This window comes from Monodelphis domestica, chromosome 4 (genome assembly GCF_027887165.1).
Source record: "Monodelphis domestica isolate mMonDom1 chromosome 4, mMonDom1.pri, whole genome shotgun sequence".
Taxonomy (NCBI): Eukaryota; Metazoa; Chordata; class Mammalia; order Didelphimorphia; family Didelphidae; genus Monodelphis; species Monodelphis domestica.
This window is the reverse complement of record NC_077230.1, coordinates 361,376,405-361,399,399: the sequence shown is the minus strand read 5'-3', so window position 1 is coordinate 361,399,399 and position 22,995 is coordinate 361,376,405. Positions and strand designations below refer to the sequence as shown.

General features: G+C 38.9%; 1 protein-coding gene across 7 annotated transcripts in view; it reads left to right on the top strand.

Annotated features, from left to right (window-relative positions):
• The window catches only part of KIAA0319L (KIAA0319 like), a 105,383-nt gene that overhangs the window by 37,156 nt on the left and 45,232 nt on the right, over nt 1-22,995 (top strand). For all 7 annotated transcript variants that reach the window (XM_056795131.1, XM_016422494.2, XM_016422492.2 and 4 more), the window contains 8 exons: nt 2,799-3,087; nt 6,301-6,402; nt 9,646-9,743; nt 11,674-11,761; nt 14,080-14,172; nt 15,096-15,228; nt 17,990-18,218; nt 19,906-20,029. In XM_056795131.1, coding sequence (XP_056651109.1) covers nt 2,799-3,087; nt 6,301-6,402; nt 9,646-9,743; nt 11,674-11,761; nt 14,080-14,172; nt 15,096-15,228; nt 17,990-18,218; nt 19,906-20,029 — 1,156 coding nt within the window. The remainder of the gene's footprint in view (nt 1-2,798; nt 3,088-6,300; nt 6,403-9,645; nt 9,744-11,673; nt 11,762-14,079; nt 14,173-15,095; nt 15,229-17,989; nt 18,219-19,905; nt 20,030-22,995) is intronic.

Below are 22,995 nucleotides of genomic sequence, written 5' to 3'. Positions count from 1 at the left end.
CACTATTATTTAACTGTGCAGTGTTTGCCAAACAACAAAGGTACTGCATGGTCAGAATATGTTTTTCGTTCCTCTAGAAACACACATTATCTCTTTTTTAAAATATACTTTTTATTTTAACAAAAGAAAATATAACCCTAAAAGCAGTTGAGCTTCAGTATCTTTCTTATACCAAAAAACAAGTTTGATGGGGATTTTGTAATTCTACAAGAGGGAAGGAATTTGTATAGATCCATTGTATTTCTCACTTCTCCATTTGTAGAGGGGGAAGCTTTGACTGTTCTTTTAAAGCATTCTACTCTCCTTAAATAATGAGCCTTTTCTTGCTTCCTCTTCCAGGATTTTTGGCAGGGGGACAATAAAGCAGTGCAGATTAGGAATGGTATCTTGTATGGTGCAAGTAATTTAGCCCTTGGCAGTTGCTTCAAAAATTATCAGATGATCTTTTGTATAGGGGTTGGAATTACTTCCCTTGAGCTCAGGAAATGAAGATCCAAAGTAAAAATCCTCCTCACATAAGGTTTGACTTTGAAGAAATCAGGTGCTTTTCTCTCTTCCACCCTGATCATTGCTACAGCTTCATTTTATAGCATATCATTTCCATTCTCCATGAAGCTAGTAGCTATTTGTGAAACAAACAAATGAAAACATAATTGAACTAGGGATCAAATATCTCTGTCCTTTCCATTAAAGTATGAATTCTTAGCCCCTGACTCCCCACAAAAATTGAGATATTCTCTCTCTCTCTCTCTCTCTCTCTCTCTCTCTCTCTCTCTCTCTCTCTCTCTCTCTCTCTCTCTCTCTTTCTCTCTCTCTCTCTCTCTCTCTCTCTCTCTCTCTCTCTCTCTCCCTCTCTCCCCCTCCCCTCCCCCCCCCTCTCTCCCTCTCCCTCTTTGTTTCTCTGTCTTTGCTCTTATCCCGAATTGAGAACTGATAAAAGTTGCAGTTTGCATAACCATCTATCAAACTCCTGCTTATTACTAAGCATAGACTGTACTCAGGGACCTAACCTTTTAAAATATTCTATCATTTAAAAAAATATCTTATCATATATTTGAAAAGTCTTCCTCTTAGTCCTTGAGACTTAGAGCATGTTGAAAGGGAAGAAGTCCAGGTTCCTGAAGGTCTCAGGCAAAAAATAATTTACTTTGTTTAGTTCTTTTTTCCCTACTTTAATATAAAATTTTAATCTCATTAGGTCAGTTTTGCTCAGCCCTTTATCTTTGTTAGTAGGTTGTAAAGCACTTCTTCCCCATACTCATGCCTTAATTGTACAGGAGTGCTAAGTATAGCTTCAGGAAACCTTAACAACCCAGCTGTTTCAAAAGGAAGGAAGGAAGGAAGGAAGGAAGGAAGGAAGGAAGGAAGGAAGGAAGGAAGGAAGGAAGGAAGGAAGGAAGGAAGGAAGGAAGGAAGGAAGGAAGGAAGGAAGGAAGGAAGGAAGGAAGGAAGGAAGGAAGGAAGGAAGGAAGGAAGGAAGGAAGGAAGGAAGGAAGGAAGGAAGGAAGGAAGGAAGGAAGGAAGGAAGGAAGGAAGGAAGGAAGGATCCCTTCAAAGCAATATTTCTCTTTAAAAAGTATCCTTCCTGCAACCTCTTCCTTACTTTCCCTGATTGGCATTTTTAGTGAAATGAGTCAGAATATGTATCTGTTAGGTTCTATGTAATACAGGCATTGGGACAGCAGGATAGGCCTATACTGATTTGTATTAACTTAGATCTGCTTAAAATTTGGCACTTATGTTTGGTGGAGGAGGAAGATGAAGTGCTATCTATAAAAAAGACCTTGATACTGACCACCCGTTAATTAATAAGAGCAAGCAAGAAAGCTATGTTATGACTTCCCTACCCTTCCATCAAGTAAATCTCCCCAGGGAGACATTGAGCAGAGAGCACATTATCCACTGATATTAAGCTATGCCCTGCTGTGTTTCTCAGTTACTGATTCTCATGGAAAACTGGGTCATCTCCGGTTTTTGTCCAAACCTTGCTGCCTTTGCCACTGCGTGGGCTGTGTCAGTAACATGCCTTAGGCAAGAGGCAGGGTGTAGGAAGACATTGTTGTCTTTTCTACTGTTTTGATTTTTATTAGAAAGTGGTAGGTTTTTGTTTTATTTTAATATAATTAATTGGATCTTAAATCAAAGTGAATTAGATGTCGAATTTTTTTGTGAATCATTTTAAATATAAAACAGATGTTTCCAGAGTAACATGCGTTTCACTAAATATGGCCCCCACATGGACAGCACAGATAAAACTAGTCGAAACATCCTGTGTGTATCCTGCAGGCTCCCACTAGAAATGAAAATAGGTAGTAATGGAAGAATTTTTGCAATGAAAAGAAGGAAATTATTTTTGTCATCTTGGATTATGGCAGTATATTGCTAGAGCTGGCTTTGCTTCTCAGGGGGGTGGCGGTGGGGGTGATGGAAATAGAATTTATATCAAGAAGTCTTACTTGTTTACCCGTGATAATTTATGAACTTTTGGTTTAGAATTGATTTGGTTTTATGGATTCTCTGTAATTCCAGGAAAATCCTGCTTAAGGAAACTTCTTCCCAATTCCCCAGGCCTCCCTAGTTTATCTGAGAGACCTTCTTCCATTGCCCCCAAACAACAAAACAAAAGAGCCTCCTTTTTAACTTTGGAAATAGAAATATGTGTGCCCAAAGTAGAGCACGGTTCTTACAAGTGAGTTTTTATAGCACTACTGTAGCAAAATCTGAAATGTTGCTTTAAAAATAAAAAAAAACTGCATAGCTTTTACTTATTTATGTGGTAAATCTTTGTGTTTCTTTAGGTCCACAAGGAAATCCTGGAACCCCCTGATCTCGTTAACTCTTCCAGTCCCTTAACCCTGAACCTGACAGCTACAGGGAAAACAGAGAATCTCAGTTTGCTGATCAATACATCTGTCCATCCTGAAATCTCAAAGGGGTTGATTCCTACTCCTAGTTCTTTGCCAGCAAGAAGCTCTGGGAATAATCACATCACTCTCCCTTTGCCATCGATTCTGCCTCATCATGATGCCATCCCTACGCACCAGATCACTCCTACTTCTTTCCCAAGCACTGTGGCATCAACCCCAGGTGAGACAGACCAGAGGGCTTCTTTGCCCCCATCTTTAAAGATGGAATCAGAAAGCTGAGAAATCTGAGCATTGTCTCTTTTAGAAGCTTGAAAAAAGGGGAAGAGAATACGGCTTGATTTCTGAATACTGCAGACTGGAGAAACATCAGCCCTGTCAGCATCTCTCCAATAAATATAACCTGTGCCTCCTGCTTCTTTTGCTCAGCAAGCTTGCAGCACGTGGAAATTTATGAGATTCACTCTCTGTGAGCCAGATTTCACTGTGTATATTATCCTGCTACTTAAGAGCACCAGGTTCTTGTAAAATTCAATAATGTTCAGAGGAACCAAGCAGACGGAGCCTGGTGGGAAGAGAGTGTTGGATACATGCACCCACTTGCCATCTAAAAGGCTGGTAGTAGGTCAGATGTTTGTCTCTATGGTTTTGACAGCATCTTTATTTTTAAAGCAACCGTCAGGAAGAGGGATTTATACATAGATCGTTGCCTTAACAACATTGGATTTGTTCTTCAGGGGCGCTGGTCTTAAGTGTTAAGAGGAAATGGTTAATAGAAAAAACTGAGCTGATCTTTTCCCTGGATAAGCGTAAAGGGAAGAAAAGCAGAGCCAATGAAATAGAAGTGTGTGTATATGTGTGTCTATTCCTTCCCCCTCTTTCTCCTCCCTCCCTCCCCTTTCTTCTCTCTCCTCCTTCCTATCTCTTATCTTCCTTTTTTCCTCTCTCCTTCCTTCTCCCTGTTTTTCCTTCCTTCTTCCCCTCTCCTTCCCTCTCCTTCTCTGCCTCCCTCTTCCTCTCTCTCTTCTTTCCATCCTCTATTTCTTATTTGGTTGTGATACAACCTGAAGACATTGTCAGAGTTTTTCCAAAATCTATTAGCACAGAAATGATGCTTGTGTTCAAGTAGAATACCTGAAATTCTTGGTGTAATTGTAAAGGTGGTATAATCTAAGTAAGGTTTTTTTTGTCCAATGAGTGCCAGGTGGAGAAAGGTGTGTTCTTTATGAAACCAATTTGCTGGCCTCTTCTTCCTTCTTCTGGAACTCAGAAGACCTAAAAACTCTGTACAGCATAGTGGGCTTTTTTCATGTCCCCTAAAGCACAAAGTTCCTAATAGGAGATGAGTATAATGTGGAAACTGTGTGTTTGCCTTGAAAACAAAATGTCATGCCCCAAAGCTTTTTGGGTTGAAATAGTTAGTAGGCAAGTAAAGAAACATTACACTGCTACCTTGTTCCCAGGCACTATTTAGATGGGGCAAAGAGTAGAGGAAGAAAGATTAAAGGAGAAAAACTCACTTCTTAACTTCAAGGTGCTTATGATTTGGGGGATTTAAGAAAATTACAGGAATATAAGACCAAATAGGCCAACAACTTATTTTTATAGATACTCAGAGGAAAGGAAGAGATCGTTGTAGATTGGACTCATCTTTGTAGAGGAGGTGGAATTATCACTGGGCCTTCGAGAGTAGATGAAGGTTTAATTGGCAGAGGATAAAGGAGGGACATTATAGACAAATCTGTGAGTTTAATATATAAATGGAATATTAGGCCCTAGTTACTAGAACTGAAATGAAGTGAAAGATTCTTGTTAAGATGAAGAGGATCAGAAGAAAGGAATCAGGTTATAAATGACAGGATTAAGAGTTTGGACTTATACTGATACTTTAGTCAGTAAGGAGGTTTTCTTGGGCCAGCAAATGACATCAGTACTTTAGGAACTGACTTGGGTTTTTAGGGTTGATTGGACTAGAGAAAGGCAAGAAGTCAGGACAACACTGGGCTGTTACAATAATATATGCATGAAGTAGCAAGGTCCCGGAATAGGGTGAAATTGATAGGAATGGGAAGGAAGTCATGATTCAGATATTACAAAATAAAAATTAAGCTTTAGTGGCTGTTTCCTGTCCTTTCTTCATCATCTCTATCCAAAAATGACCAGGATTTCAAACCATAGACAGAAATGGGAAAAATTGGAAAGGGAAGCCATTTTGGTGGAAAAAATGGATTTACTTTGAGATCCTGGGAGAATTGCCTTAGTTGGAAATGTCCTATAAGAACATGGCACTGTTCCTACAACTAGAAATATGACTGTAGTTCTGGTGATAGGTAAGGGCTAGAGTTACAGATTTTAGAATAATAGGCATTGTAGTGATCAATGAAGCTATGAGATTAGATGAAACCTATGGCAAAGTGATCATAGAAGAACAGAGAGCTAATGACTCAACTTTGAGAATGATCACAACTTGATCATGGAGTGAGATGTATTTGTGGGAGGGAGACGAAAAATAGTAAAAGAGGTAGAACTAAAATCACTAAATTTCAGACTTGGAAGAAACCTCTGAGGTCATAGAGTCTAACCAAACCCACACCCCAAAAAGAATCCTTTCTACAATTCAGTCAAGAAGTAGTCATCATCCTACCTATCTGAAAACTTCTACTAAAAACCCACTGCCTCCCCTACTAGACCTTTACATGTGTAGATAACTCTAATTGTGGGGACATTTTTCCTAGCATACCCTTTGTTGCTAGATCTAGTCAAGCACAAAATCTAATCCTTCTGCCATTAGACAGGCTTCTAAGAACTTAAATTTTTTCATGGACCTTCTGGGCCTTCTGTTCACCAGTCAAGCATATGACATGGACTCTAGGCACTTTTCCCATCTTATTTACCCCTCTCTTCGTGCTTTCTAGCATGTCAGAACCCTTCCTAAACTGTTGGTGCTCAGAATAGGACATAACAATCTATGTATGGTCTAAGGTAGAGTATGTTGTACAGACTACCATATCATCTCCTTTTTACTAGAGGCCATGCTCCACAGAACTTTATTGATTTTATTTGACTGCCATATTACACTTACTCATACAATCTTGTAGTCCACTAAAACTAAGGTTATATATATACATACAGAAGCCAAGCTAAGAGGGTCTCAGGGAAGAAGTATCAGATGACAGAGAAGTTGGCCCAGGTCTACAGAAAAAGCTGTTGGATTTAGTTTGTAGGAGCTTATTGGTGATCTTCCATACAGCAGGTGCACTGGAGTAATGCAAGATAAAAACCTGGATTCAGGCAGGATTAGAAAAAGAGACTAGATGGTGGTGAGGAACATCTGATATAGACTTACTTTCTTTTATGGGCTTTGGCAGCAAACGGAAGAGAAATGCTCTCTCCATTAGCTCTGTTGCTAATTGTAATGTATTTGTTTTCTTCCCAGTTATAAAGGAGTTGATAGTATCAGCTGGAGAAAGTGTAGAGTTGACCCTACCGAAGAATGAAGTTCAGCTAACTGCTTTTGTCCTCCAAAAACCACCAAACGGTAAGAACCTTAAGGAAGGACCCAATATTTTTATAGAAAAGCTTAATTTTTTAAAGATCTCAGAATGTCCACTGTTAATATGGTTGTACCACTTTTTTTAAATTAGTGAACTAAAATTTTGTTTACAAAACATAATTCAAGGGACAGTTTTTTCAAAAGATTTCTTTAAGTAGCATTCTTTTTTATATAACTGACAGTTAAGGAACTGGGTGTGTTTTGGCTTATACGAGAATAACATTTGTTATCACCAAATATCTATCTCTAGAACTGTCAAATGGAAGAGGGATGAGATATATTCTATATACCTCTAAAAGATAGAGCAAGGACCTATGATTACAGGGAGGTAGAATGGACTCATAGCAAAGAACTTTCTAACAGACAGACCTGCGTGGTACAATGTAACAAGTTGCTTTGGGGAAAAGGAGCTTTCTTATACCTATAAGCATTTAAGCAGAGTCTGAATGGCCACCTCTTAGGAATATTTTAAGAAGTTTTTCAGCAGAGGGCAAAATGTTGGACTAAAAGGCCCTTTAAGGTGATAAGATTCCTTAATTTTAAAGTATTTTATTTATACACTTATAACTTTTCAAGGCCTATCTGTATATCTACTGTGGAGTTAGTTGGTGCAGTAGATAGAGTCCCAGGCCTGGAGTCAGGATAACCTGAGTTTAAATCTGGCCTCAGACACTTACTAGCACTATAACCCTGAGCAAGTCACTTCTCTTTGCCTCCAATTCCTCATCTATAAAATGAGAGGATTGAATAACATTATTTTTAAGGCCCCTTCCAATTTGTCTTATGATTTTTTTAATGTCTCTAATACCTATAAGTTTCTTTCCTGCATTTAAGTTTCCATTCAAAGTATATATATATTTTATTTACCTGTAATGCTAAGAGTTCCTGTTTCCTACTTCAAATAGTATATTTATACTGAATATAGTTTTTAAAACCTAAATGCACTGATCTATATATATTTTTTCTTTTTTTTTTGTCTCACAGCTTCAGGTTCCTTATTAATTCTTCCACCTTCCTCTGGAAGTTGAGGGTTTTTTCTTCCCCCTGGTGATGTTTTTTGAATTAGAGGTGGAAGCAAATTCATTGATTCATTGGCCTTTGAAGATTTGAGGCAATGATAAGAGTAGGATTTTAACTACTTTATCTCAGTTCTATTTGAGAATCCTTTGACCATAGTATACTTTCTTTTCTAACTTGCATTTAAATTTTGTGTGGATTGATATTGTCTTGTACCCAAAATTCACTAGAGCACAAGATGTTTCATTCAATCCTCCCCCACCCCAAGTTCTTTACTGTATTCAGTAGACTGATCAAAACAGGGTTGTGCCTAACAAACTCACTTTTTTTTAGCTCTTACCTTCTGTCTTGGAACCAACTGTCTTGGTTCCAAGGTAGAAGAGTGTTACCGGCTAGGTATTTGGGGTAAAGTGACTTACCCAGGGTCACATAGCTAGCAAATGTCTAAGACCAGATTAAAAACCAGGACCTTCTCTCTAGGCTCTCAATCCATCAAGCTACTTAGCTGCCCCACAACAGATTCCTGTTACTACTCTTGGACTCTCCACTGTCTGAAAAGTTTAGTTATTTTTTTTTATTTTTTCCTGCTCTAAGGGTTTGTCTTTATTTCATTGTTTCCAGCTTTATAAAATGTGGAATTTTCAAATCCATGGGTACCTGTTTTCCATGGTGGGGAAGTTGTCCTTTATTACAATTAGCCAGGACTCCCAGGAAAAATAAGACCCCCAGGGAGGGGACATGACTGGCCCCATTTCTTAAGGCTTTAGTTTTCTCATTTCTAACATGAAAGGATTAGGTCAGGTGACCTCCAGAGTCCCTCCTAGCCCTAAAGCGCTATGATCCTAATACAGTGCACAAACTTGGGCCATCCTGCAGATTGCATTTGTCAAAGGAAGCAGAAAGGATTGTGTGGACAGAGAGAGGCTTTATGTTTGTAGGTTGAGATCAAGCCTATAGAAACAGGACACCTTGGAATTGAATCCTTACTCATTTAAATAAGGGAGCGCTGACCTTCAGGTACTAGTTGGACTTGTGAGAAAGGAAGGTGCTGACTCCTCATTCCTCATTTAGATTTTTCTCCTTTTCGATATGATTTTTGCTATGGGTGGTAACTTTCTCTTTAAACCTAGAATGTTTACTTAAACTGAGTCCTCCCATTGGACCCTCACCTAGCTTGAGATGATTTGAGCTAGAAGGAATCTCAGAGGTCATAGAGTCCAACCTTCTCATTGTACAGATGAGGAAACCAAGGCACAAAGAGAAGTGATTCACCTATGGTCATAAAAAGTAGCAGAACTGGGATTTGAGCCTAGATCCTCTGACTCCAGAGCCTGGGTTCTTTCCATGGTGTCATGCTTGTCTGTCTACATGTTTGCTCCCAAGTAGTATTGAGAGCATTTTCCTCATTTTGAACAACAAAACACTCTCCCTGATTTATTCTGAACTAGAAACTGAGGTATCAGAGAGGTAGGACTTTTATGATTCGTGCTCTATCTGATTTTAATTAATTTAAATAGGGCCTGCTTTAAATGGGCCATCTCCTACAGTCCTTGCTGCAGTATGTTATTTGGCTCAGCAGGATTTGAGCAACTCTTTTAACTCACCAGGGTGTGATGACCTCAGTGAGACGAGCATTGTTAGCACTCTATGGAAATCTATTTCGGAACCGTGTTATTTAGAAATCATTGCTGTTCTTTGTTACAAAAGAAGTTTTCAAGAAAATGGTCTTTGTTTCCAATGAGTTGTCTCTTCTGGTTGGGAGGAGGAGATTCCAGAGCAGATATTGTCAGTGAGAATCAGCAGTCACCACTAACATAGCATCACTTAGAATGCCACCATTTTTATCTGCACACACACACACACACACACACACACACACACACACACACACACACACACGCATCCACATACATAATTTTTATTTGAGAGGAAGGAGCAGTAGGCTTGAGTTGTATGGGACTTAGAGAGCAGAAGGCAATAATTAGATCAAGGTCAGTTAAATCTTCCCTTATCCTCAAGCAGATTATTTGCATCCCATGTAGTCCAGCCCCTGAGAAGTTTTGGGACGAAACCTGTAAAGGTAAAGGCCAAATCTGAAATCCAGATCTGTTTTGTATAAAAATAAGAATTATTGGTAGGTATTGTGGATGCCCTCACTCCAGGGGGTGTAGGTGTATGTTTTCATGATTTCTGTAACTGGCCCTTCTTTAGGCACAATCTACTCCTACGAATGGAAGCTGATTACTCATCCTACAAACTACAGTGGGGAAATGGAAGGACAGGATTCACAGGACCTTAAACTCTCCAAGGTAAATTTCCTTCCTACATATGGTATGGGTAGGGGTTGCCTATCCATTTCCTAACGTGTATAATACCAGGTAGGACTTTTTTTTCTGTAAGCAGAAGAGTAAGGAGAGACTTCCAGCACTCATATCCTGAGCATCCTTTCAAAAATTAATCCCCTGAAGGCTTGACTGGCAGATTTCCAGTATTTGTTAGTTGATGACATTTTTGGTGAGAAAGACTTCTCTGGCAGAATGGTGTTGGCTATAAATACAGTTGCTAAACAGCCTGTAGCAGTAGTATAAGGGTTTTTGACCTTATATATGTGAATGTGACCTTGGGATCCACATAACTATGAGCATTCTAAGTGACTTGTCCAGGGTCACAAAGCTAATAAAAATCTAAGTTGAACTCATGTCTTTCAGACTCTATGTCTAGTACTTTAGTATATACCTTTATTTTATTTATTTGTTTATTTTAAACCCTTATCTTCCATCTTAGAATCAATACTGTGTGTTGGTTCCAAGACAGAAGAGCAGTAAGGGCTAGGCAATGGAGGGTTTAAGTGACTTGCCCAGGATCACACAGCTTAGAAGTATCTGAGGTCAGATTTGAACCCAGGGCCTCCCATCTCTAGACCTGGCTCTCAATCTACTGAGCCATCCAGTTGCCCCTTCTAGTATACCTTTAGCTGCCTTTCCTAGTGTTTTATTTTTGAAAAGATCATCATTTAAATCTCATAGCCCAGTCCTGTTAGCTAGAAGAATATATAGAGGGACTTACTTATCACCCCACAGAAACACTGATGTCCAGAGAAACTGAAACTTGTCATACTCTCCCAGTGGCAATTATTATTATAATTAGCCTTAAAACATAAAATTTCAAACTGATTTTTAACTCTTCCCTCTCTCTTTCTTCATCCAGTCCTTCTGATTATATTCCTTCAGTATTTCATTTAGTTCCACCCCCCCCCCCTCTTTTTTATACCTGGTATAACCACTCTAGTTTAGGCCATTATCTCTTGCCTGGACTAACAAAATAGTTTCCAAGCTGGTTTTCCTGCTTTCATTCTTTTCCCCTTCTTTGCCAGTCCCTACATTCCAGTCATTCCCTCATTGCCTGTAGAATAAAAAAAAATAATAATAAAAACCCTTCATAGTCTGCCTCCAAACTCACTGTTCCAGCCTTTTTATACTTTCCTCTCCTTTCCTTACCAGACTATTTCTGGTTCTAAGATCAAATTCTACCCTTTCCCACCTCACAACCTTTATGTCCTCCATCTGCTTTTCTTGAACTTTAACTTTTAAAATCCTTTCCTTGCTTCAAGACTCAGCTCAGGTCCTACTTTTTTCTTCTTTCCTCAGCTATAAACAGGAGCTTTTTTTCCTTTTCTTCTCTCTTATGCAAGTCTTTTCCTTGTTTCAAAAAGATAACCTCAAAGACCATCTCCTTTGTACTTATGTTATTATTTGTCTTTGACTTCTCTCTCCTGTTACAGATAAGTTCACTGAGGGCAGGGTCAGTCTTATTTTATCTCTGTATCCCTAACTCCTAGCACGGTCTTATATATGTGCATTTAACAAGTGTTTCCTGAATTAAATTCCCAGTCCATTGCTTGGCCTGCTCTACCCTGCTCCCTTTTTCTTATTCTTTGACTAATGTTGATATTTAGACATGGTCAATGCAGGAATGATTTTAGCTTGACTATGCATATTTGTTACAAGGGTTTTGTTTTTCTTTTCTTCCTCCCCCAGTCTCCCCAACCCCCCACTAGTGGAGAAAGGGTTAGTGGGAGGAAGAGAAAATAGATTTTTGTTCATTCACAAAAATAAAATTTTAATTTTAAAAAGTTATATGTAAAATTCAGGGCTGAAGGCTTTGTGTTTGGTGATAGTTGTTAATTTAGTTGTTCATGCCTCATGATTATCTAATAAGTCCCTTCCTCTTTCTCTACAGCTCACTCTGGGTCTATATGAATTCAAAGTGGTTGTACATGGCCAGAATTCTCACGGGGAGGGATATGTGAATGTGACGGTAAATCCAGGTATGTAGATTCCAATATTGGGTTGTATGATTTTAAGGAGGAAGGAAATTTAGGCTTTGGAATGTTTTATAATTTTTATTGTGATTTTCTGTTTCTGGAGAAGTCTGTACTTTGACTTTAGCTAAAAAAATCTGCAAGAGAAGATAGCATTGGTAATGTGACCATTGTGTAGAAAGAACCTAGCCCAGCAATTTTACGAAAGAACTATTTGGGGGGACTTCTCTAAGCATGCTGTTCTGAGAAAGCACCATATGCTTCAGTAAAACGGCCTGAGAGAACCAAGAGCCAGCTAAAGAAAAAAGAACCTATCATCTGGCACTTGGGGATGATCATTTATTTTCCTCCCAGAGATGCAGGACTGTACAGAGAGTTCCTCATGCATCTACCACTGTTCCTCTTTCACTGAAGGAGCCAACTTTTCCTCATTTCAAACAGATTTTTTCTGAAGCTTAGCTAGTTAGTGGATCATAGAAAAACTCTTGAAGTTCTTGACTCTTGCTTGGCATTTCTAGAAAAATGGGGGCAAAGAGGAGACAAGAAGATAGCACAGAGGCTAAAACCTATCTTTCAGTGCCTGTCTTTATGTCCAGATTTTGAACTTCTTATAACCTTTTCTATTCATTCATTGAAAAGAGCTAAATAGGCTCGAGCCTATATTGTAGGTATTTTATTCTATTCTGGGGATCAATTTTCCTTTCTTGAACTTTATCATCAAAGTCCTCTTGGCTTCAGTAATCTTTTCACCAGTGAATATTGCAGTCCTTTCCACTGGGTGTGGAACCGGGAAATCTTAAGTTTAAATCCAGCCTCAGATACTTGCTAGCTTTGGGACCCTGGGCAAGTGACTTAACCTCTGTTTACCTCAGTTTCTTCAGCTGTTAAATAGGAATAACAGTAGCACCTATCTCCCCGAGTTGTTGTTAGATTCAAATGAGATAGTATTTGTAAAGCACTTAGTTACAGTGCTTGGCACATAATAGGCACTATATAGCTGCTTATTCCTTATCTTGTGAAATTCTTAAACATATCTTTTCCATATACTATCTAACCAATTCATTTGAGACCTTTCTCTGATTGTTCTAATATATCAGTGCTGAACTATATTGGTGCTCAAGAGATGGGCTTTTGTGGCAACCAGCAGTCTGGGTGCGTTGAAATCACCACCTAGGTTCTCAAATGTGACCCAGTCTTCTTCTTGAATTCTGAACCCAGGTCATTGTTGACCTACAGCATCTGTTCAGAAGAGAGAAATATTGATGAAAGAGGCATCATTAAGGAAGCAGAATGGGAGCTATATAGACCACAGAGCCATTTGTATTTTTTTCTTGGTATCGAGCCTATGCATGCTTTGTTAAGTTGGTCCTCAGACATCAGTGTTTTGTGGTCTATAATCAAAGACTTCCAACTTTGTAGAGCTAGTCAAAACTGGTACCCTGTTCGTAGGGCCCCTGAGAACCTAAGATCTCCTCCAATGACCTATTGAGACTTTGGGCCAGGGATTGTTAGCTTTCTTTCCTCCAGGTTTATACCTTTCCAGAATTCAATTCAGAAGTTTTAGAGGGTAGCTACGTGGCTCAGTGAATTGAGAGCCAGGCCCAGAAACAAGAAATCCTGGGTTTGAATGTGACCTCAGATACTTCCTAGCTATGTGATCCTGGGCAAGTCACTCAACCCCCATTGCCTAGCCCTTACCACTCTTCTGCCTTGATACACAGACAGGAGGTAAAGGTTTTTAAAAAAAGAAGAAATAGAGCCTGATTGATGATTTACAGAAGAAAAGAGAGCATTCCTGGAGTTTACAGCCATTTTAGGCTGGTTGCTATACAAGGCCAATAATTATATCTGCAGAGATAATTCCATACCACCTCATACTCCATACATGAAGCCACCAAATGATTGTTCATTGAGAAATTATTCATGGCCTTCCTTGTGTAGTCTAAAGAGCACTACTGTCAGAGAATCACTCTTAGGTATGTCTGTTATCTGCCACTGTAATGTCATTCACATTGTATAAGCCTACAATAGCACTCTGAGAGGCCTCAGCCTCAGCTTGAAGGTTAGCTAAGTTAGATTTGTGGATCTTACTGTAAGATCAGCAGGCAAGTTGTTCTTAACAGTGTCCTGACCTTCCTAGAGAATAAAAAGAAGCAGATTTCTTAATCTTTGATTACCTGGAAATGGAGCCTTATGCTCTTCTGCCCTCTCCAGTGACCATCTCAGAGAGGCTTACCACGCTATATCATTGGAGCTCAGTGTCGTCTTCTTTACTACAAAGGCTACTATGTTTTCCTTATGTTATTGGGTCATTGTTCTTACAGAACCCCATGTGAATCAGCCTCCTGTTGCTGTTGTGTCACCCCAATTCCAGGAGATCTCTCTGCCAACCACTTCCACAGTCATTGATGGTAGCCGTGAGTACTGTCCCCAATGTATGATTCTGCAATCAGCAACTCCCCCTGCTCTGCCAGAGTGAGTGCCCAGTGGGGTCATGGAGTGCAAGCCCAGAGGCATCACTTTGGTCATCTTGAATCTCCCTTGGCTGCCCCTGAGCAACATAGGAAGGTTAAAGCCCCCAGCCATATAAAAAGCAACCTTTATATGCCTAGAGGTGGAAAGGCTGCAGTTATTTTAAATTCTTTATTTAGAGTTTCATGATTTTAAAATTTTACCTAGTTTATGTTCCTGACCCTTAAATTAAGAATGTGCTACTATCACAAGAATTTTTCCAATGAGAGTAGACAAAACATAGAAAGCTCACCCAGAGAGCTTCCCCTACCACTGATTGAGCTTCCTGAGTATCTTTTGATAGAGTGACACAATGTTTCCTTACCACTAGAAGTAGATTTCATTGGAAAGATCAGGCACAGCTGTTGGCCCTTCACCACTGTTCAGATAGTGCTATGAGTCTTTAAGGCTTTTATAACATAAGCTTGGTTGAGTTCTGTGAAGATTTTACTGTCTTCCTTTCCTAGTACATGTGGATTGTTTTGTCCCAGGGGTCTCTTTAGATCCTAATACCACCAACTGGGCTAAACTTTGTCCATGAGGTAGAAGATGGATGGGGAAAGAGAATAGGAGAAGAGGGAGGAAGCTAAAGAAAAAGGATGCCATATGGAGATGGAAGTGGGAAGCAGTGCTAGTCATTGCCTTTGGAAGAAGCAGCATCAGACTATAGGTTACTTACACCTGTGCTGCAGGGGCAGATGCTCAAACTATCTGAATAATCCAGCATTGCTAGGAGAAAAACCCTTCTAAGAGATAGTCTTCATTTTCAAGTGTGTATAAGAATTATGGGCAAAGACACATGTTATATCTCAGGTTTCTTTATGATCAGAAAGCACTGATGATGATAAAATTGTTCGGTACCAGTGGGAAGAACTGAAAGGACCCCTGAGAGAAGAAAAGGTATCTGAAGACACAGCCATATTAAAATTGACTAACCTGGTCCCTGGAAACTATACGTTCAGGTAAGTCACAATCCAGTCAGCTACCTCAGGAAAAGCTCAACGAACTTCAAACCAAAATAAAATCTACTATAGTCTTTGGTTGAAAATACCATCTTATAGATTCCATCATTTTTCTCTGATCCCTGATTAGTTACAAAATCAATATGGATGCTTATTTAAGGTAAAGATCCCCAACCACTGAATTAATGTCTACCAGTCAACTTATCTTCATCCTTGATAAGACTTTTTGCCTCTACCTTGCCACTCCATTTTGCTAGAATTCCTACCTGGAATAGTCAGCAGTAATCATCTCTTCTCCTGCCCTTTGCAGGGACTTCATTGCCACTCCCAGCTCAAGTATTTCATTAACAGCACATTTCTTTCCCCTTCCTTCTCCCTTTATCACTCTCATGGCTTTGAAGAGATGAAGTATGGTCACTGTCCTTATCAGAAAGGTAGCTAGTGTTTAAGGTAGTAACTTAAGAGAGTTTTCATCTCCATTTAAATTTATGGATTTTTACATTTTGCATTGGCTAAATATACTTTTTTCCTTCAGAATCAATGAGCTCAAATTTGGTTCTTCACATACTGAAAACATGATAATTAATTTGAGACGAGGGTCAGATCTCCTTCCTGTGCCTTGGTTCCCCAAGCTTCAGAATGGTTTTAAATGGGATATTCTCTAGGGTTCTTTCTAGCTTTAACATTCTATGATTCATTCACCCCTTCCCTTCCCCCACCTTAATTTGCATAAGAGTAGCATCATTCCTAAACTCTGAAATCAGCTGCTTTTTGGTCATAGTAACTCTGTAGGCAGGCCAGAAGCTGTTTGGTTATAATGGCAGAGAGGGTGGTTAGCTGCTATTTTGCCATCTGTAACTTGCTTTTTCTCTAATGCAACAGACTAGTGGAATCTGGGGGAAAACCTGTGAAAACAACAGGGAATGAGAAACTGGCCGAGACTACTGTGGGTTTTTCTTCTAAGACAAGATACAGTATTAGCCACTTTTGCATATATGTATTTGACATTCCTATAGTTTAGAAAAAAGATCCATTTCAGAAAAATAGTCCCTTACAACTGTAGGTGAAAGAGGGCATGCTAGAGGCATGCTCTTCTTTTCTTGTCTCTGTCACTAGCTCTCTGTGGGACTTGATCCATTTGTATGTCTTGGCAGTGTATCCATTCTTCCCTCTGTACCATGAAGGGAACCAGGCTTGTACATCACCTTTTACATGAAACCTTTTCTTTTGTGCCCCCACTGCTTGTGTCTTCTCCTGAAAATTATCCTGTATTTATTTACTTTATGTGTGTTTATACAAGCACACATGTGTATATACTTGTATACACATATGTTGTTTGGGTATATGTATATATACAAATAGAAAGAGTGGTCATATGCATGTATATGCCTCTATATATGTGTGTGTGTGGTTGTATATGTGTGATATATATGTACATATATGGGGAGACCACAAATTTTTGTTATGTACAGTTTGAGTTTTATTTTTAAAAATATGTTAAATTTAATAAGGTAGTAACAAAGTTGCCATATTTATGTCCTCTTTTTACTTCCTTTTTATTTAAATTCAGGAATTCTTAACCTGGGGGTCCATGAAAAACTCTATTGCAGGGATCATTTTCCTTTATAATTCAATGTATTTTATTTTATGCATTTAACAACCCATAGGTGTCACCAAACTTTAAAAGGGGTCCAAGATGCAAAAAGGTTAAGAACCTCTCATTGAATGATATCTTTTTTATCTCCTTTTTTCTGGCTCACTTTTCCATCACTTCCTTCTAAACACATAGAAACCTTCCTTGTAACAGTATCAGGCAAAACCTGATGATGAGGAATACACTCTCTGTGCCTTCAAATGTGCTTCTTGTTGTCCTGCCCCTCCCTTTAGGCCACAACCTCTTCCTTTCCAGTCTTCTGAAGTCCCACTTGGCCACTTCACAGTCAGTTTCCTAAAGTCTTTCAGAGATCTTTTCCTTTATGTTATTGTGGTCATATTGTAAACTATTTTCCTTCTATTAAAAGTATTTTATTTAACTGCTCTTCTTTGTTATAAGAGAAAATTAAATTATGAAATTCAGAAGTATAGGAGTATTAACCAAGAATAACTGTGATATCAAAACAAAAGTCAATGCAATTTTGTTAAAAAACTTCATTCCTGGGGGCAGCTGGGTAGCTCAGTGGATGAAGAGCCAAGTCCAGAGAAGGGAGATCCTGGGTTCAAATCTGATCTCAGACACTTCCTAGCTATGTGACCCTGGGCAAGTTACTTAACCCCCATTGCCTAACCCTTACCACTTTGTTCTAAGACAGAAGGTAAGGGTTTAAAAAAAACAACAACTTCATTCCTATGAATTCTATTAAAATAAGAAAACTCATCATTGTTGTTGCTGTGTGAAGGAGTTTCCTTTTGTACCAAGCACCTGCCTCTGCTGAGTGGGCCTCTCCTCTTGTAGCCTAGTCCATCAGCAATCCTTTATTAAGCACTTACTGTGCACTGAGCATTCTCCATGGTTTGAAGGAAACAGTATGAAACCCTGCAGTATTGTGTCCTTTCCTTTATGTTTCTTCTAGTTTTTATAAAGAGAACATAGGGAGAATAATGGGCTTTAACCTTTGTGTCCAAGATTCAGCTTTGTTCTCCCAAGCCTTTCTGATATTATCATGAGCTATCTATGCCTTGAATTTGAAATCATACAGTAGTTCTCCCTCACCCAAATCCCACTTCTAATTCCTATCCCTTTCTCCTTCCTTCTGGTTGGCAGACTGACAGTGGTGGATTCATTTGGATCCCGCAATTCAACTACTGCCAGCCTGACTGTGAACAAGGCAGTAGATTATCCTCCTGTGGCCAATGCAGGCCCCAATCAAGTGATTACTCTTCCTCAAAACTCCATCATCCTGTATGGGAATCAAAGCACCGATGACCATGGCATTGCCAGCTATGAGTGGTCTCTTAGCCCAAGCAGCAAAGGAAAAGTTGTGGACATGCAGGTAGGAGTGGCCACAAGCTACCCATGGGAACATTTCCAATTATATTTGCTAGTATTAGTTTAGAAGTCATGTTTATGTACAGAAGTATCTCCCCTCTCCCTTTTTAGCAACCCCTAAGAGCTTGTGATATCTTTTAACTACATATGAACATAAAAATGTAATCAGAAGATACTTAGATCTGGAACAGAAAAATCCTCACCAAGCTGAAAGCATCGTCAAAATTGAGTGCCCTCCTCTGCTCTTTTCATATCCTGTAATGTATAATATAATGTAGTGTAAATGTATCATATCCTATCTCACCACCCCTAACCTGTTCAACCCCCAATTATAAATGCCTTGTAGACAGAATCTGAATTATTTCATCCTTGTTTCCTTAGTGCCAAGCAAAGGACCTAACATATAGAAAGAATAAGTTAGCTTTCCCCTTTAAGTGAATGATGACTTTAAAAACCCGTATCTTCTTAGACTTGATACTTAGTATAGTTTCCAAAGCAGAAGAGCAGTCCAGGGTCTCACAGCTAGGAAATATCTGAGGCCAGATTTGAAACTAGGATCTCCTGTCTCTTGTCTCCCCCTGAATGATGGCTTTTTAAAATGCACAAGAAACATTTAGTATCTAGAATAGAGGAGAATAAACTTCTCTCAGTTTCCAGAGATTAAAGATCAAGTAAAGGGAGTAGATAAAAATTACAAGGATGCATGTTTTGCCTCAGCATGAAATAATGCATTCCAACATGGAGACTGATGTCCATCAAGGGAGTAGGCTTCTTACTGACATAGTAGTGATTTTTGTCACTGGTGTAGAGAATATATATAAAAATTTAAAAGATTAAGTAACCCACAAAGTCCCTTACAACTGAAGATTGTGTGAGGTCTGAGGGCAGCTGGCTGGTTCAGTGGGTTGAGAGCCAGGCCTAGAGACAGGAGCTTCTGGGTTCAAATCTGACCTCAGACACTTCCTAGCTGTGTGACCCTGGGCAAGTCACTTGACCCCCAATGCCTAGCCCTTACCATTCTTCTGCCTTAGAACCAACACACATTATTGATCTAAGCAGAAAGTAAGGGTTACCACAAAAATATATATATATATTCCATGGAAGGGTTTTTGTAAAGGCTTCAGGAAGGATGATGAAGGGACATAAATCTCACTAGCTGGCCCTGGTTTTTTAGCAATATTTTTCTGGTGTTGCAAATCCTGAACGTTTCTGTGAGGTGATGACAAAGTAAACACATGGAATTAGGAAATTCTTTTTGCGTTTTGTTTTAAAAACTTTATTGGGAACATAATGAGTTTGTCCTCAGTGGGAGAGTAGGGCTTTTATAAAGAATATATTTTTATATTTATCTTAATATTTGTCTTGGTCTTTCTGATTTGAATATTTGCCCTCTGCACATTTCTCTAAACCCCTTGTTGGATCCAAGTTTTTCCTCTGCCCCAGGAAAATGGAGACTTTATTCAAAGCTTTGTTAGTATTAAAGAAATCGGGAACTTTTATTTGTGGATAGGAAGTTTTTGGCCAGATGTTCTCCAAATGTTTGACTTTTACCATTTATAATTGAATTAGTAGGCACAGTCTTGATAACAGATAAGGCCTAGGAAATTGGATAAATGATTTCCATCAGGGAATTGCTGTCTTAAGTTATAGTGGAAGGTTCTACTTTTCCATGTGTCTATATTTATATATAGGGTGTAAGAACCCCAGCCTTGCAACTTTCTGCAATGCAAGAAGGAGATTATACCTATCAGCTCACTGTGACTGATACAGCAGGACACCAAGCTACTACAGAGGTCATTGTTATTGTCCAGCCAGGTAAGTAATAACTTCATTTCCAGGATCTTCCTCTTACTTGTTGCTTTTGGAATATGAAGAGCTAAGGATCCTTTAGAAATAAACCCTGCTTATAGGTAAAACAACCAATTCAGTTTGTCCCAGGCTGCTTCTGTTGAATAGCCTCTTTATATTTGTATCTTATCAAGAGGTACTTACTTTGCTGAGAAAAACTCTGACCCCCAGCTAATTATCTCCCTAAGGCACTTGTATTTGTAGGCAAGGTGGCAATTCTGGACATGGCTCTTTCATCAAAAGAAAAATTCTTTCTCCCTCGAGAGATTTGGGTCAAATGAGGAATCTATAGACAACTTAGGTCCTCTTTGACTCATCCTTTTGCTTCATCCCCCATATTCAATCTGTCACCAAGTCTTATTGATTCTGCCCTTCCCAAAGTCTCTGTGGCATTCAGCTCTTCCCCCTTGTCACTATCATCATCATAACCATTATAGCTGACATTTATATAGGGCTTTACCACAAAGGACTTTAAAAACACAATAGCACTGCCCAACAACTCTGTGAGGTGCACGGAACTAGTGTTATCATGTTTTACAAATAAACTGTAGTCCATCGGTTTTCAGTGGGGTTTATGTCAGATGAATTCCATACCACTTAAGCATGTTTATCTCTTGGATAAATGTCTTAAGCTTTTTCATGTGTGACATAGTACAAGGTTGTCTTGTAGTATTCCATCTCCATTTGGGAATTTCTATAATTCTGGAACAGCTCTGCTTCTCATTACATCATCATTTTTATCAGAGTTCATCAGTCTCTCAGTAGTTGATAAGACTTCTTGACAGGGCAAACTCATCTGCATGGAAATCTCATCTTCTCCAGCAGATTGCTCTCTATCATTCCTACTATCACACTAATCTTTCATTTCTCCCTCTCTTCTGGCTACATCCCTATTGCCTACAAACATAACCAGGTCTCCTGCATTCTCAAAAAACCCTTATTTGATCCTTCCATCCCTGTTAACTATCATCCCACATCTCTTCTGCCTTTTTGTGGCTAAACTCCTTGAGAAGACAGTCTACAATAATTGCTTTCACTTTCTTTCCTCCCACTTTCTTCTTAACTCTCTACCGACTGGCTTCTGACTTCACCAGTCAAACAAAACTACTCTCTCTAAAGTTACCAGTGATTTCTTAATTACCAGTCTAATAGCTTTTTCTCAGTCCTCCTTTTCCTTGACCTCTCTACAGCTTTTGACCCTGTCAGTCATCATCTTCTTGATATTCTCTTTTCTCTAGTCACTACTTTCTCCAAGTTTCTTCCTACCTTCTCTGACTACTCCTTCTGTCTCCTTTTCATTCTGCTTCTCAGCTGTCAGATTTTTCTCCCTAAAGTCTAGTCTAACCATGTTCTCCCCTTTTGCCCATTTAATAAACTCCAGGATTAAATAGAAAACTCTTTGTTCAGGGTAGCTACATGGCTCAGTGGATAGAGAGCCAGTCCTGGAGATGGGAAGTCTTGAGTTCAAATGTGACCTCAGATACTTCCTGGCTATATGATTCTGGACAAGTCACTTAACCCCAATTACCTAGTCTTCACCGCTCCTCTGCCTTGGAACCAATACTAAGTATCACATCTAAGAAGGTAAGGGTTTAAAATGAAAATATTAGAACAAAGAACAAAAAACTCTCTGTTTAGTGTTCAGAGTCCTTCATAACCTGACCCCTTCCTACCTTTCCAGTCTTCTTATCCCTTGCTTTCACCCATGTACTCTGATTCAATGATATTGGCCTCCTGACTATTTCACACCATTTTGACTAAGCATTTTCTCTGACTGTGCCCCATGCTTGAAATATTCTTCCTCCCTTATTTCCACCTACTGACCTCCCTAGGTTCTTTTAAGTTCCAACTAAAATCTCATCTTTTACATGAACCTTTTCAGATCCATCTTAATTCAATTGCCTTCCTTCTGTGATTACCACTATGCTTTCTCTGTCCTATCTGCACATAATTTGCATTTGATCTCCTCTATTAGACTGTGAGCTCCTTGAGAGTCATGACCGGTTTTTTACCTTTTTTGTATTTGTATCATCAGAGATTAGCCCATATCACCTAGCACTTTCTTAATAAATCATGTTGACTTATTACTGCAAGTAAAAGGACCCAATATTCTTTTGGGGTGAATGTCTTAAATTTTGATGAAGATAAGACCTTACAGATTCAACTTGATTTCTTTTGAAATTTTATTTTTATTCTGAACTTAACAAAGAACAACACAGAACAGAAAAAATGATCTCTGTTACAGCTTGTTTTTCTTTTTTAAGTATATAATGACATCAGCAAACCTGTAGCTTTAAAAACTGTCCTGCTTTTCTGTACTTCTTTCTCAGTCTCTGTTCTCTTCTAGTCTTCTTTCTCTTTCTTGCATTTTTATTGTTGGTGCTTTGAGGAAAGAAAGGAACTACCCTTCTCCATCATCCTTCCTTTCCTCCATTGAGGAAAAAAGGAAATATACTACCTTTGTAAAATAAACACACACACACACACACACACACACACACACACACACACACACACACACACAGATTATTACCATACATGTTTGTTTTATTCTATGTTTCTCTGTAAAGAAGACAGCTTGCTTCTCCATTCCTATGTTGAAATCTTAGAGGCAGCTGGATATAGAACACTTGCCTCAAGCACTTACTAGCTTTGTAATCTTAGGCAAGTCATTTGACCTGTCTTACTCATTTTTACCAACTATAAAACTAGGGATAATAACCTCCCAGGGTTATCATGAGGAGCAGAGATAACATTTGTAAAGCACTTTGCATAGTGGCTGGCACAGAATAGGTCATTGATAAATGTTTATTTTCTTCCTCTGAAATCATGGTTGGTCATTGCTCTAATTAGATTTCTGAAGTCCTTCAAAGTGGTATATGAATTTAATATATATTGTATTCTCTTATTCTATTTGAAAACCCATTTTTGAT